The sequence below is a fragment of the Manduca sexta genome, chromosome 13, assembly GCF_014839805.1.
Source record: "Manduca sexta isolate Smith_Timp_Sample1 chromosome 13, JHU_Msex_v1.0, whole genome shotgun sequence".
Lineage (NCBI taxonomy): Eukaryota > Metazoa > Arthropoda > Insecta > Lepidoptera > Sphingidae > Manduca > Manduca sexta.
The window spans coordinates 2,248,292-2,262,912 of NC_051127.1; the positions used below are offsets into that span (position 1 = coordinate 2,248,292).

The following is a 14,621-nucleotide window of genomic DNA, read 5'->3' on the forward strand; positions in this document are numbered from 1 at the left end:
TTAAAAGGTACGCTTTTTATTGCTTTTACCCTATACTTAAATTACTGTTATGTTATTAAATATATATATATATTTTATTTAGATAACTGATTAGCCTGTACTTGTGCGCTAAGTCAGAACATTCATAATATTATACTTAATTACAAGAAAAATATGAATATCAATTATATGTAAATCAATAAAAAATAAAAACAAAAACTGTAATATATAAAGAAGTAAGTTTTGTAACGACTAAACTCTTAGCCCATTCTGCCTTACATAGAAATATTCCGGGAGGTGGCATATTTATGACAATTAAAAAAAATACCTCAATAAAGATTTCTTGATTTTCAATTTGTCTGCCTCGGTGGCGTAGTTGTATTACGGTAGGACTGCAGTGCTGAGGTCTCGTGTTCGATCACCGGGGCGGGCAAAGGGATATTGGGTTTTTCTACTCAATATCAGCCCGAGTCTAAAATTTGTCCAAATATAATTGTGTATCTGTACGTTCGGAAAAAAATTTTGTGTTTATAAAATAAAATAAAATAAAATGCTTTATTCATCACGTAGGCGAACATAGTTGCACTTATGATAAGTCAAGGTACATGAGAATATTTAATTATTACTTAATTAATTTAGCTTATATAAACAAAGACAATTTATATTGAAAATAAAATAAATGAAAAATATACTTAGTAAACAAAGAAGCCAGCTCGGGCTGGCAGGGAAGAAGAAATAAAATGAATTTCATTTGGACATCCTATAGCCACGTGGAATACTTCCATCATTATTGTGGCTTCCACCGTATATCTGGGATGATTTTGTCAATGTAAAAAACGGCGTATACTAATTGCGCCGCCATTTGTCTTACCGATTTACTTATTTACATTGTAAAAAAAGTTATGTTAGTTCCTAAGCATATTTGAAAACCGAAAATGTATACACCGCCATCTCGTCAACATCATTGGAACTACGAGATGAATGTCGATAGTTAGGAAATAATTCCCAATAATCACACTAGATGGCGATAGACAATCCTGAATTGCGAATGAGAACCGCGGATTGACCGCGATCGGCCATGACATTTGCCGGACTACAGATTTTCCCCTTTCAAGGTGTTCCTCTACAGCGATATTTACCTATACGCCGTTATAAGTTACAGCAGAATTCCCTTTATCACGAGTTCGATGCCGTTGCCTGTGACCCGGGAGCAGGCTACTTCAGGCGGCGATTTACTACGCTACAGTATGAGTGATGCTGGTACTGCAGCAAGAAGCTGAATGAGGGTTCCCATTGTTGGCACAATGGGTATAATTGTGTATTTTTCTTTATATGTTTTGTTTTTCTCTGCTTATATTGTACATGTTATACTGTTATTGTCCCAATAATAAGTCTTTCTTTTCTTCAAGCACCACGTCTCGAATGGTTTGCCAAATTCTGCGATCAGTACCTATAATTTTACTTCTTTCATATGATGCCTGCCGGTGTTCTCTCTCGACTATTTTCATAACATTACTAATATTAAATTACATAACATTACTTATAATAGGATCCGAAACATAATAAACGAATGGTTTTGTAGCATAAAATCTTTTTGAGTGGTAAACTCACGAAGCAATGAACCGATTTTGATTTTTTTTAAACTAATAAATTACAAATAAAAAGCTACTACCAGGATTTTTGGTGAAAATATTCTTTATTAATGGATGATTTTTTGCACAATGTCGGCAAAGATGCAGACGAGTATGTGATTTCGTTTACTAACGCAATGTCAAAATGACGCTGTATAGACTACTTTTTATCCCGGAAAAACTTTCAGGCGTGCGGAGTTGTAGCCAAAAGCTAGTTTCTGATAAGTATACCGCGTAAAATTCGTTAACAAGAATTTGATAGCAAATAATACTATTTAAGAATGTGTCAACCCTGAACCCCAGAATTCAGAGGGTTTTTCGGATTAATAATATATAATAAATAATAATATCAGCCCTGTATAGATCCTGACCCACTGCTAGGTACGGGCCTCCTCTACTGCTGAGAGCTGGGATTAGACCTTAATCCACCACGCTGGCCTAGTGCGGATTGGTAGACTTCACACAGCCTCAAAATTGTTATAGAGAAATTTATAAGTATGCAGATTTCCTCACAATGATTTCCTTCACCGTTAAAACAAGCGATAAATCACAAAGAATACACACATAATTTTAGAAAAGTCAGAAGTCTCTTGCGATTTGAACCCGTGAAAATTCATCTCGGCAGTCCGTTCCATACCCAACTAGACTATCGCCGCTTATTGGGATTACTAACGACCAATTTTAATTAAGCTATTGGGTATTGATATCTTATTATTCCTCTTCCTGTTTGCGACCGCAATTAATAAATTGATTGTACCGATCTATCTAAGTCCTATTGCTGTTTATGCCATGTACTGATAAGTATTCAAATTTATTTACGACTATTTTCAAACTACGATCTCTATTTTCGAACCGACCCCTGGTATAAACCGATCAAAATACGTCATACACATGCTTATATGTATTTTTTTTCTGATTGGCCCATTTTGGTATCGCTTATTGGAAGCAGTGTACTTTACTGGTATTCTGATATGTGGGAATCTGCCTGGGTTGGTACCACCACAATGTCTATTTCTGCCGCCAAGCAACATTGTGTAGTCACTATTTCCTGTTTGAAGGATATTGTAGCCAGTGTAACTAATGGACATAATAAGACTTATCTCGTGTCTCATGTCTCAGGATGGCAAGCGCAGTGGAATACCAAATAATAATTTGTAATTCAAGGTGTTGAATGGGGTTTATAGTAAAATACCAAATAATAATGGTAAAATACCAAAAAATAATATAGTAAAGTACCAAATAATTCTGGTGATGGAGGGTGTTTCTACTGTTTATGGGCGGTTGTATCGCCTACCATGAGGCGAACGGCAAGCTCACCTCGTCATTCAAAGCAATAAAAAAAATCTTAGAATGTGGTACAAAAAACACGATACTTCTTCCTATCGTTACAATGGGATAAGTTGAAAGACTAACACGTGACTCACGCATTGATCTCTCGATCAAACATCAAAATTAAACGACATCAATTTACGAGTCGTGTTTGTTTGAGACATTTTAAGGCGGCAATTAGCAATTTTGCCCACGAATAGTATTTTGACTCGTTTACATACATATTAGATATGTACATCTAAATGTTGATTAAAGTTATAAAACAACAGGCCATTAGCGTGTAAGATTAACAACAGTCTATTGTTTTATAAATTAAGAAGAAGAATAAGACAGAATTGTTTTTCATAATTGTTTCTTAAGTTTACGCGAATGTTAAACATTGTTGAAACAAAACTATTTCGCGCATTTTATCACGGTTTTTTTATTATAATTAACTCTCGAGTCCGCCCCGTGACCACGCAGGCTGCAGTTTTCGAAACCTCGAAGGAGAATTATAATAAAAAAAAACCTGATAACATCCGCAAATAGTTTTATTTCAATACAATTTTTCATTAAATTCGTCTCTAACGATTTAAATTAAATTCTACATATTTTTTAACAAGTCCATTATGTGTACAATATCTACTAATTGGCTATTAATAATTCTATATAGTAGTTAATAAACAAAAACAGATCTACCGGAAATTTACAACTAATAAATAATTTTAATTTGAACACTTATCAGTTTATTTAGTTGACGTGCCTATTTGCTGGATACGTTAGATTTTGCTTCTAGTTACAAACAGGAAAAGGAGAAACTTCAAGGTCGAACGTATCTATGTCCATTCCAGGGGCGTAGCTACTGTCGTATCAGTTATACAGGGCCCTCAAGCTTTGGGGCCCCTCATGGCCCTTACCTACATTAAACTAAGCGTGCGCCCAAAAGTTCGCGCTGCCCTGAAGATCCCCCAACAAATTTAGATATAGGGCCCCTCTTTGGCAAGCTACGCTACTGATCCATTCGAAATATAATTCTAAACCTTACAAATGGACTTTAGACTATATGGAGCAATAGGCTCGTTTAAGTTGTCCAATTGTTTTTGGAATAAACGTTACTTGATTTTTAATACAATTGTTTTTCTTCATGCGACTGCCTTGATAGCGTAGTTGCGTAGTATTATGTGCGCGACACCTCCGAGGTATCAAATGTACCCCAGTCGGGGAGTCAGAGTCAGAGTCCCGATATGGCGATAGGTTCGCCCCCTAGTCCATTATGGGACGGAATACGTACGGTGGAAAGTGGGTGCCTTAGTTGCACCACTCCTGCGGAAATTAAGGCGTGGTACGCAGTGAAGAAGAGTCTATATAACCCGATTCCTGCTGGCTTCCCTTTCGAAATTATTGTAAAATCATATCATTAAAACAATTGACAGACCTCATTTATGCATTATATTATTAATAAGTTGTGTCGGGTTCCCTTCGGAAAATTTCGCCTTTCGCCACAGGTGGTCTGTCTGTTTGATATGTGTACGAATAAAATGACAAACTTAGAGAGACGTTTGCCTGATGGTAAACGACACGTCTGCCCATAATTATAATCAGTAGCAACACTCACCCTTTAAATTATAAAGCATTGCATTGCATTAAACTGCGCTCGTTATCTTGATACATTGGATATCCCATAATGCCCAATAATTGGATTGGCTATATTGTCTTTCAAACCTCTTGTTCAAACCGGAACATGATAATGTCAGATAGGACTGGCAACTTTTTATATTAGAACTAAAATATTTTGAGATCAGAGAAGTAAAATAAACAGTTGGCGGCAAAAATCGACATTGCTCTACATTCGCATTTGTTTTGGCATATCGTACTAAAATTATAAATACAAAAGTTTGTGAAAATGTTTCGATGCCTGTATGTTTGTTAGAAGTAAACGCAGAAATAAATGAACGGATTTGGATTAACTTTGGCATACGGGTAGACCATATCCTGAATTAACAAATACGTTACTTTTTATCCAATAGGAAATAAAGAAATTTTTAATCCGATTTTTAAATATTTGGATCTGCCGTCATCCAGTATTTTAAGAACTTTAGTAACATAAAAGGCTATTCACGCGGGTGAAGCCACGAGCAAAACCTAATAACTATATAAATATTAGTAAGATAAGAATAGTAATAGTAAGGTTGCATTGCAAAAATACACAGGCAGAACCGAGAACTAAAACGACTATAAAATAAATTAGGCGTAAGCTCTATTAGCATTTCCCGTCTGTTTTGAAAATTTTCCTTTATTACAAGGAAAAACGTCCCGAAAAATCAAACGATAATAACACGCAATTGCGTATATAAGTCCTTTACACACATGCCTACAGCCACCGTTAACCGTTACCACGCTCGTAACAATCATCATGTATCGAATCACAGTTTGGAATTACTTAACTTCAACAATATTATGCTTCTATTGCATGTGTATTGTAATCTCAAGCTCGAGTGTACTGCGTACGGCAGAAAACGAAGATGTGTCTATTGCACTTGCAGACGCGACTTCGACGACTGAATCTGACATAGATAGCGGACCGAAACTCAACGGTAAGAGGGATAGAGACAAATAAACTAGAGATCTAAGCATCGGTAATTGTGTTCGTAATAACCTATAGATTAATATCTGTAGCTTAGACGGTCGCAGTCATGACAATATAATGATACATTCGAAAATAGAATATTTTGCCTTAAAACGTGTTCTCTTAGAACCTGAGAGATATCTCAGAGAATATAAGGCGATATGCTGAGAACCTCTCTATCTCGATAAGGCGATATGCTGAGAACCTCTCAACCCACTTCGATGAATCTTACGGCCGATTTCAATAAAAAATCCTAATAATATTCAATCAGACCCCCAAATATAGATAGTAAATCAATGAAAAAAATATTTACAAGCATTTTAAAAATCTTTATTATGATTAATACATTTTATGGTCGATCGAAGAGCGGTTGAGATTGTTAATTGAAATCGGTAATAAATACCTTGTTCCACAGGTCCTGCGGTGTGCCGTCTGCCCAACGATCCTGGTTCCTGTCACAACTTCTCCGTATATTGGTACTATGATTTGCAGTACGGCGGCTGCTCAAGGTTCTGGTATGGAGGATGCGAAGGGAACGCCAACAGGTTCGCCACACAGGAAGAGTGTAACTCTGTTTGTGTTGAAGCTTCGTTTAAAGGTAAGCGAATGCTATAAATAAGGGTGTAATTTTTATGGACTGGTGTAACAATACCCACTGCATACATTGGTGACTTAAACATGAGGGGCCTTATTGATCACTAGCGCGTAGGATTATGAACTGTAAGGCTCCAGTGTAACAGTAAGTTCTTCGATTTGAAAAAACAGATATTAGTATATATTGTACTGCTATCACATCATGGACACAAATTTAGCAGTGTTGGTAATTGGTATACTAATGGACAGTTTTACCTCTGCCTAATCCTACGAAGTTATAGGCGCAATGATTTTTGCTATTTATTATAAATCTGCTTCGAATACTTAATCGTTTATAAATATATAAATTTTAACATAAAACGATTTTATTAACTACCAAAAAGCACTCAAAATGCTACTGAATCTGCAAAAATAATCCTCCTGGGAAGTTATTCGCATTTCGTTCCATACAAGCAAAGAACCAATATTTAAAATCGATTGTAATAGTATATTTTCTTTATGAAGATGATAACTGCCACCACGCACGCTTCGGTTGCTGCCCTGACGAAGTGACTGTCGCTAGAGGGCCAAACTACGAGGGCTGCGGCTGCCAGTACACCGCGTTTGGATGCTGTCCTGACGGGTAACAAACCGCTCTAATTCTTGCTATTGTTCGGTAATCACGTAAAAAATAATAGCGTAAGATTTCATACAATATATCGCCACACTACCTACCGCGTACGTGGACGCGATTCTAATTGCTTCAGTCAATCTATAATCAATTCAAAAGTTTACAAGATTAACTTAGGATGCCAAAATGACACTTGTTTCTCTTAATTAACTGTTGAAGAAATAAGTGCCACTATTTGTAGTTAGATGGTTGGTTCCCCAGAAATTTATTTGAAAATAATATTAGATATAATCTATATGTTTTTTGTGTTAGTAATTAACTACTATGAGGTTTATTTATAATTAGACTTTTATAAGAAACAAATTTTATCCCCGATTGGTTATTACTTATTTTTCAATCAGCCATGATTTATCTATACGTAGGATCACAGAAAGCTTTGGACCGAACTACGAGGGCTGCAGTTGCAGTACTTTCCAATTCGGTTGCTGCCCCGACGGAGTCACTGTCGCTAAAGGTCTTAATTACGAAGGATGTGGCTGCTGGGATTCTCAGTATGGATGCTGCGCAGATGGCAAGACACCAGCCGCAGGACCTGAAATGAAAGGCTGCGACTGCTCCACTAGCGAGTTTGGTTGCTGCCCAGATGGAAACACCGAGGCTAAAGGACAAAATTTTTTTGGATGTTCCGACATTGCCGAAGGTAGGGTATATTTATTCCTAAATTTTCTCCTATTTTATGGTACCTACATATACCTAAAAGATACATTTATTAGCATAATATATTGTTCAGTTCATTGTACGGAGCTAGACAAATGGACCAAACCTCGAGTACCTTGGATAGAAAGTAGTTGACGAGATAGGTTTGTTATTTTAGTGAGGAAATAATTTGGCCTAACAGTAGAGGAGACGCCAAAACGCCAGCGGTATCAAAACAATTAAATAAGTATGTAAAAAAGTGTAGGAATATACACTATACATCTTGTTACTGACAGCGTTCTTTATACCTCTTGTACATCGTATCTCCTTTATAGATGGGTACTGTCGTATTTTTTTACATCCGTGCCATTCATATCCAGTGCAATTTCTTCGCCGTGCCAGAAAAAACATACCATGCCATACATAATTTATATATTATGTATATCCCTTAGCGGTCTGCAGTCTCTCCAGTGACATCGGCCCCTGCCAAAATTACACCTTGTATTGGTATTACGACGCGGAGTTCAGTGCCTGCTCACAGTTCTGGTACGGAGGATGCGAAGGAAATGGTAACAGGTTCACCACCGAGGAAGAATGTAAAGCTGTTTGTGTGCCATCTGCACCTAAAGGTAAGCCATAATATGTTCAGCGTTATGTAATGTGGGCACTTAAAGAATTCCACTAAGGTATTGCCTGTCCTGTAAGCGTGTTCTGGAGTGGAGAAAGCGTCTTGGCAAATGTAGCATAGGATGCCCTCTGACCAGATGGTGGGACGACTTCTACAAGAGGGCCGGCAGCGACTGGATGCATAAAGCAGGAGACTAGGCTCTGTGGCATACCTTGGGAGAGGCCTATGTCCAGCAGTGGACAACAACGGGCTGATGATGACGATGATGATTGCTTGTCCGTCGTAATATGAAATTAAAAGTGGGTGGGTGGCTACTGGCGGACTGAACGCAGTTGCGAAGCAGTAGTCGTCCGGCCTCAATATGACATCTAATGGTACCAACCCAAATACGACAGTACTGGTTCATCGTGTATAGCACTTCTACCGTAATAGAAGGGAACTTTTGAGTGATAACTGGAAGTGCCGAAGGAAAAACCTTCATAGCGGCTTTTAGTCGTTATGACGGCATCAGTAGGTAAATTGATTGAGAATCCCAACCAGTCATTGTAATAACTTCTGGGTCGATGGATCCAATATAACCAATCTTTCTCTCCCCTGGTACTAAAAGGTTACCTCTAAATAACTCAAAACATTTTTTTTTCTTTGTTCAGATAATAATTGTCGACACACGAGCTTCGGTTGCTGCCCTGACGATGTGACTGTCGCCACAGGATTAAACAACCAGGGCTGCGGATGCCAATATACGGCGCATGGATGCTGTCCTGACAGGTAATAGAGAGCGGCCCTTTCTTGTCGTTGTACGTTATTTATTTAAAAAATAAGGTGTCGCAAGAATCAGATACGCATCATATAAAATTTGTCACCGCACCGCCGTGTTATTGAAGCTCAGTCTGATTTCTTCAATATTATAGTTAACTTCCTAGAATACTCGTATGATCTGTCTGTCTGTCGATCAAATTTCGTTCAAATCAGTTTAGCAGTTTTTACTTAAACTATACATCCAAACATATTCCAAAAGTTTTCTATCTATATTAAGAGTAAGATTTTTGATACAAATGAAATATCTAGAGAATACCTATTAGACAAAATATGTTTAAAAAATTGGTTAGGTAACTAGGTACCCCAGGAAAAAATAATAAGCCAAGGGAATCAACTGACTCAAAGCACTGTACATACTAACACCTAATTCTTTAAAAATCAGTGAGGACTACCAGTTTCAATTTTTACTTATTTGGGTGACAAAAACAACATTTAATCCACCTCTGAATTTAAACATGTTTTGTTTGAACACAGACAAACTGAAGCAGCTGGCCCAAATTTCGAGGGCTGTGGGTGTAACACTTACCAGTTCGGTTGCTGTTCTGACGGACTTACCGTCGCTGAAGGTCCTAACCACGAAGGTTGTGGCTGCAAGGATTCTCAGTTTGGTTGCTGCCCAGACGGACACACCGAGGCTAAAGGAGATGCATTCTTCGGATGTCCCGACATTACGGAAAATTATATACAAAGTAATACTTCCTATATCCAGTTATATTTCAATTTATAAGTACATCACTTATGCTCATAGTTTTTAAACCTCATACGAATTGTTTGCATATTATATTAATAGGTACGTGGAGAAAGACTTTATACCAATGCGCGCACCATTGTGAGATTTGACATAATTAACGTTTCTATAGAGGAGTGCAGCAAATATTTTTTTGTATAATATGTAAAACTTCAAACACTAAATACTTGGTCGGGTCAGGTAAAAAATAAATGTAATGTTGTGATCAATTATGTTAAGTATGTGTATTCCACAGCGGCTTGCAACCTGCCAAGTGACACTGGTTCCTGCCGCAACTTCTCAGTGTACTGGTACTATAACGAGGAGAACAGCGCCTGCAAACAGTTCTGGTACGGAGGATGCGGAGGAAACGGTAACAGGTTCAGCACCGAGGACGAATGTGTGAACGCTTGTGCTCCACCTGCTCCTAAAGGTGAGCTTGGCATATTATAATGACTATTTAGTTCAGCATTATACTGTTATATAAACTGTGGTTAGGTATTTATTTCACATTTCGTACTACCAATATAGTACGAAATGTGACTTATGTCGCCTTATTGCTAAATCAGCACCGTACCTAGGCTAGATATAATGTTATCATACTATAAGATCATGATATCATGAGACCAATATAAATTTGGCGAAGTATGGTCGCACTAATTGGCACTAATATGATATTATTATGTGCAAAACTTACAATTACTTGTTATCGCCTATTAACTATAGGTAACATGCAAAAAATTTTAAAAATTATACAAAAAAAATTCACGAGATTATATTAAATTTTTTTTGTTTGTGATGAAGATAATTGTCAACTTACAAGCTTCGGTTGCTGCCCTGACGAAGTGACTGTCGCTAGAGGGCCAAACTACGAGGGCTGCGGCTGCCAGTACACCGCGTTTGGATGCTGTCCTGACGGGTAAGAAACTACTTCCTTGCTTGCAGTTGATTGATATTAACAAAAGAAATATGCCGTCAGATATCGTACCTATTATTAACAATATTGATTCTCCCGTTGTCCTTTCAATTCTTTTGCCGTCCAAGATGTAATTTTATATAACATAATGCATTTTCAATAAAAGATTATGTGACTATATTCAATTCTAAGTAATATTTCATTCATGTCTTTGGAAACTTTGGCAATATAATTCGCCAGGAGAATTAACTGAATACGCCGGATTCAACATTCACAGAAACAAGAAAGAACTATCTTTTAATATTGTTTTTTTAAATCATGTATATTATCTCCACATATAACAGTCAAACGGAAGCAACTGGACCCAACTTGGATGGCTGCAGTTGTAACACTTACCAATTTGGTTGCTGTCCGGACGGACTCACCGCCGCTAAAGGTCCTGGTTACGAAGGTTGCGGCTGCAGGGGCTCTCAGTATGGATGCTGCGGAGATAGCAAGACACCAGCCGCTGGACCCAACAGGGAAGGCTGTCACTGCGCGACTAGCGAGTTTGGTTGCTGCCCAGACGGACTCACCGAAGCTAAAGGACTGGAGCTCTTAGGATGTTCCGTCATTCCGGAAAATAGGCAAGGTAGGCTATACCTTCAAGACTGTCGAATTATTGGGAAGCTGGTGCACTTAACCCCAAGAGCAATTGACTAATATCAATGGTTCAACCCTACTACTAAGTCCTGTAGTAATCAATATTCGTTTCAAAGTTCGCTGCATTTCACATCAAGTGGAATTACTTTCTGAGCTAAGATAATAAAAATTAAAATAATTTATATGTGTTTATCAAACAGCGGCCTGTAGTCTGCCCAGTGCCCGCGGTTCCTGCCACAACTTCTCCATGTATTGGTACTATGACTTGGAGTACAGCGCCTGCACGCAATTCTGGTACGGAGGATGCGAAGGAAATAGCAACAGGTTCGCAACAAAGGAAGAATGCGATGATGTTTGTGTTGATCCTCCTCCTAAAGGTAAACATTTAATGTCATATAATATAATTATTATAGTAGAGTCAGATCCTAGATTCGAATATCCGGCCGAGTCAAAAACTGGGACTGGGTTATTCCATCTTAAGCCTTAATACTAAGCATTACTAATGTTTCAATATAATTTCAGTACACCACCATCGTTTTGTAATTTAAAGTTTATTGTATCTGTTTCTGATTGATCGTCGCGTTAACCATAAGACAAGCGGCTTGTTCATAAAATGCGTGCCACTGCTGATCCTGGCTTACAGGGATTGTAGTGGTGGGTATGAGGACGGGAAAGTCTCTGATCGTTCTATATCTACAGATGTTTGTAAGCTGCCAAAGGTGAAAGGGTCGTGTAATATGGACACTGAGCGTTGGTACTATGACTCCGAGAGTGCGCGCTGCAGTCCATTCATCTACGGAGGCTGTCTCGGCAACGCGAACAACTTCGCCTCACAACAATTATGCCAGGAACAATGTCAGCCTTAAAGGAGTGAAGGTCAGATCTTATTTATAAACATTACGCCTTTAACACCAAAGGGGTTGTGCACAAGTGCATCCAATTTTCGCCAAATGTGTTCCATTCCATGTGATAGGGGGCGAGCCTATAGATATATATCAGGCACAAATTGCAGACATCGCGCTCATACTGAGCAGATAATCCCAATATCTCTGCTCGACCTTGGAACTCAGAAATGTATCGCACCGCCCACACAACAACGTACGTAATATCATATTGTTTATGGGCGCGGTTATCCTAGTTTTCGGCCCATACTAAAACGTATATCATATTGTTTATGGGCGTTTATCAATTTTCATGACCGGCCTGCATGACGCCTACCTCCTCTACTGGATCACGTGGCAAATTGTGTAAGAAAATCCACTCAATACTGCCTGATCTGGGCATCCAATGCAGGAGCTCCTTACCCTAGGCTATATTCACATTCACCGGCCATTTTCAATAAACGATCCCAATCGCTTTTTTCAATCTCAAAAATTGGCCAATCAGAACAAAGATTTAAGATACAAATTACTACTGATTTTTGAATTTGATTAGTTCTTTCTCGGAATCGGATTGAAGATTGAGATTGGGTCTATTTATTGAAAACGATTGTTAGACGAGATTTATGTCATGATTTCGGATCAGCCGGGACGTTAAGTCATGTAAGAATGTAAGGATAAGTAATGTAAACCGCCGCTAATCTAACTGAATACGTACTTGTTTGTTGCAGTTTTTGACACCGTCTGAAAGCTGGACTGCTATGTTGGACGCTGGGTTGGACCTCGAACTACTACGGCCTAACCAGCTAACTAATAACCTAAATATGATCTTTCTAATAAGCCAATATCATAAATGTATTATGCAGAAATAAAAATAAACCAATGCGATAACATAAATTTTTATTTACATTCCGAAATTCACAGTCAAATATAACAAGAAACTTCCTAAGTTCAACTTACCTGGCAATGAAAGTACAGTGAGAGACAAATTATTCTACTGATACTTTATATATTATGTACATACATTCATATTATAGTAATTTCGTCATCGTGTTCCGGAATGGTAGACTATACCACGTGGAGTTCACAGCGCTGTGCGACGTTCTAACCAATCTATATATAACTACACATTTCTGGACATTCAAGGCATGCCTTGGATTGAAGTAAAAATTAGAAACGAAATCAGGGAGAAACAGTAAGTAATATCTACAACTCCAAAAACCTATTGACTCTCAAGTTAAAAAAGGTAGAATAGACGAACACCTAATGAAGACAGTTACAAGGAAATTATAGTCAAAAGAACATATTTAATAAAATAAATGAATGTGATGCGGATCGCGTCCGCTGTGAACGTCCACCAATGAACATCTCTCGCTAAACACAGAGGCTAGGCCTTTACATAATTTACTAACGGATTTCATACGCAAATTCATTTAATATCATACCGTCTTTCAGAGCGTTACAATAAACAAAAAAATTATATACATCAAATTATGATTCAATGTACACGAAGGATCTTTGACGTCGATTACATATTATTTGCTACATTTCGCGTAATAAATATAACGGATTCATCGCAACACCGAAGACAGCTATTGTGGTAAACATAAATTGCCTCGAAAAAATCTTCCATTGCGCGCTCATTACAATCTCGGAAGCGTACATTTGGAGAATACAAAGCGGCACAACGCATACCAGCAATTTCTACACCGGTACATATAGTGCATTAATATTGCAGAGAAACCGCTCACTCTACTTGTGCTAAGTTATAAAACACCACTCGGGACATATGTGTACAAGTTTATATATTATAGAGGGTACAGCGCCGGCGCGCTTCACCATCGAACCGGTCAAACTAAACACCGGTCCAAATACATCCTAAATGCCTAATAAAATATCCTCCACTACAAAATAAAACATTTATTACGAATAATAAACTCACTAGAAAGATATGAACCGTACTCGCGTACTGACACGACACGAGCGGGCCTGCGGGTGCGTACGCACGCGTACGGACGCGTACGGAGGCGTACGAGCGCGTACGGGAGTACAGACGGATACACACGGCTACAGACTACGGTAAATGCGTGCTCGCACTGCGCGCTCCCGACACGTACTTTCATTGCGTCGCGACACACTTGAGCTATTTGTACAACATTACACGTAACTATGGTATAAAAGTAATCTTGGCCGGCGAGCGGGCGGCGACCGTTCAGTCTAGCACATCGGCGACGATCTTCTCCATGTCGTGGTCGATCTCGTCGTTAGTGGGCGCGGCGGGTGCGGCGGCGGCGGCGGCGGGCGAGGGGGGCGCGGGCGGCGCCGACGGCAGCTGGAACGGCTCGTCCAGGTCCTCCAGCCCCGGCGGCACGGGCAGCTTCGCCAGCTCCTCCTGCAGCTTCACGTAGTGCCGCTGCAAGACGCAACATAACACATTTTAACTATCACTCGCATAAACATCCCTAACAATGTACATCTGGTATAATATCGTTGAAATTGAAACAAAAATAGCACAGAATATCAATCAGTATCAACAGCCTGACACTAAAGGGGATGGGAGGGGACAA

The 14,621-nt window shown here is 38.7% G+C and overlaps 2 protein-coding genes across 8 annotated transcripts in view; one reads left to right on the forward strand and one right to left on the reverse strand.

Annotated features, from left to right (window-relative positions):
- The first annotated feature begins 5,306 nt into the window (after positions 1 to 5,306).
- LOC115452624 (papilin) lies at positions 5,307 to 12,942 on the forward strand. Its single transcript, XM_030181211.1, has 13 exons — positions 5,307 to 5,512; positions 5,960 to 6,142; positions 6,643 to 6,760; positions 7,171 to 7,448; positions 7,897 to 8,073; positions 8,723 to 8,840; positions 9,366 to 9,580; positions 9,875 to 10,051; positions 10,423 to 10,537; positions 10,879 to 11,165; positions 11,377 to 11,553; positions 11,876 to 12,052; positions 12,786 to 12,942. The coding sequence occupies exons 1-12, from the start codon at positions 5,332 to 5,334 to the stop codon at positions 12,040 to 12,042; spliced, it is 2,193 nt and encodes a 730-aa protein (XP_030037071.1). The 5' UTR covers positions 5,307 to 5,331; the 3' UTR covers positions 12,043 to 12,052; positions 12,786 to 12,942.
- LOC115452625 (baculoviral IAP repeat-containing protein 6) overlaps positions 12,938 to 14,621 on the reverse strand; it is a 49,265-nt gene continuing 47,581 nt past the window's right edge. For all 7 annotated transcript variants that reach the window (XM_037438338.1, XM_037438336.1, XM_037438339.1 and 4 more), the window contains one exon: positions 12,938 to 14,467. In XM_037438338.1, coding sequence (XP_037294235.1) covers positions 14,267 to 14,467 — 201 coding nt within the window. In that variant the 3' untranslated portion in view covers positions 12,938 to 14,266. The remainder of the gene's footprint in view (positions 14,468 to 14,621) is intronic.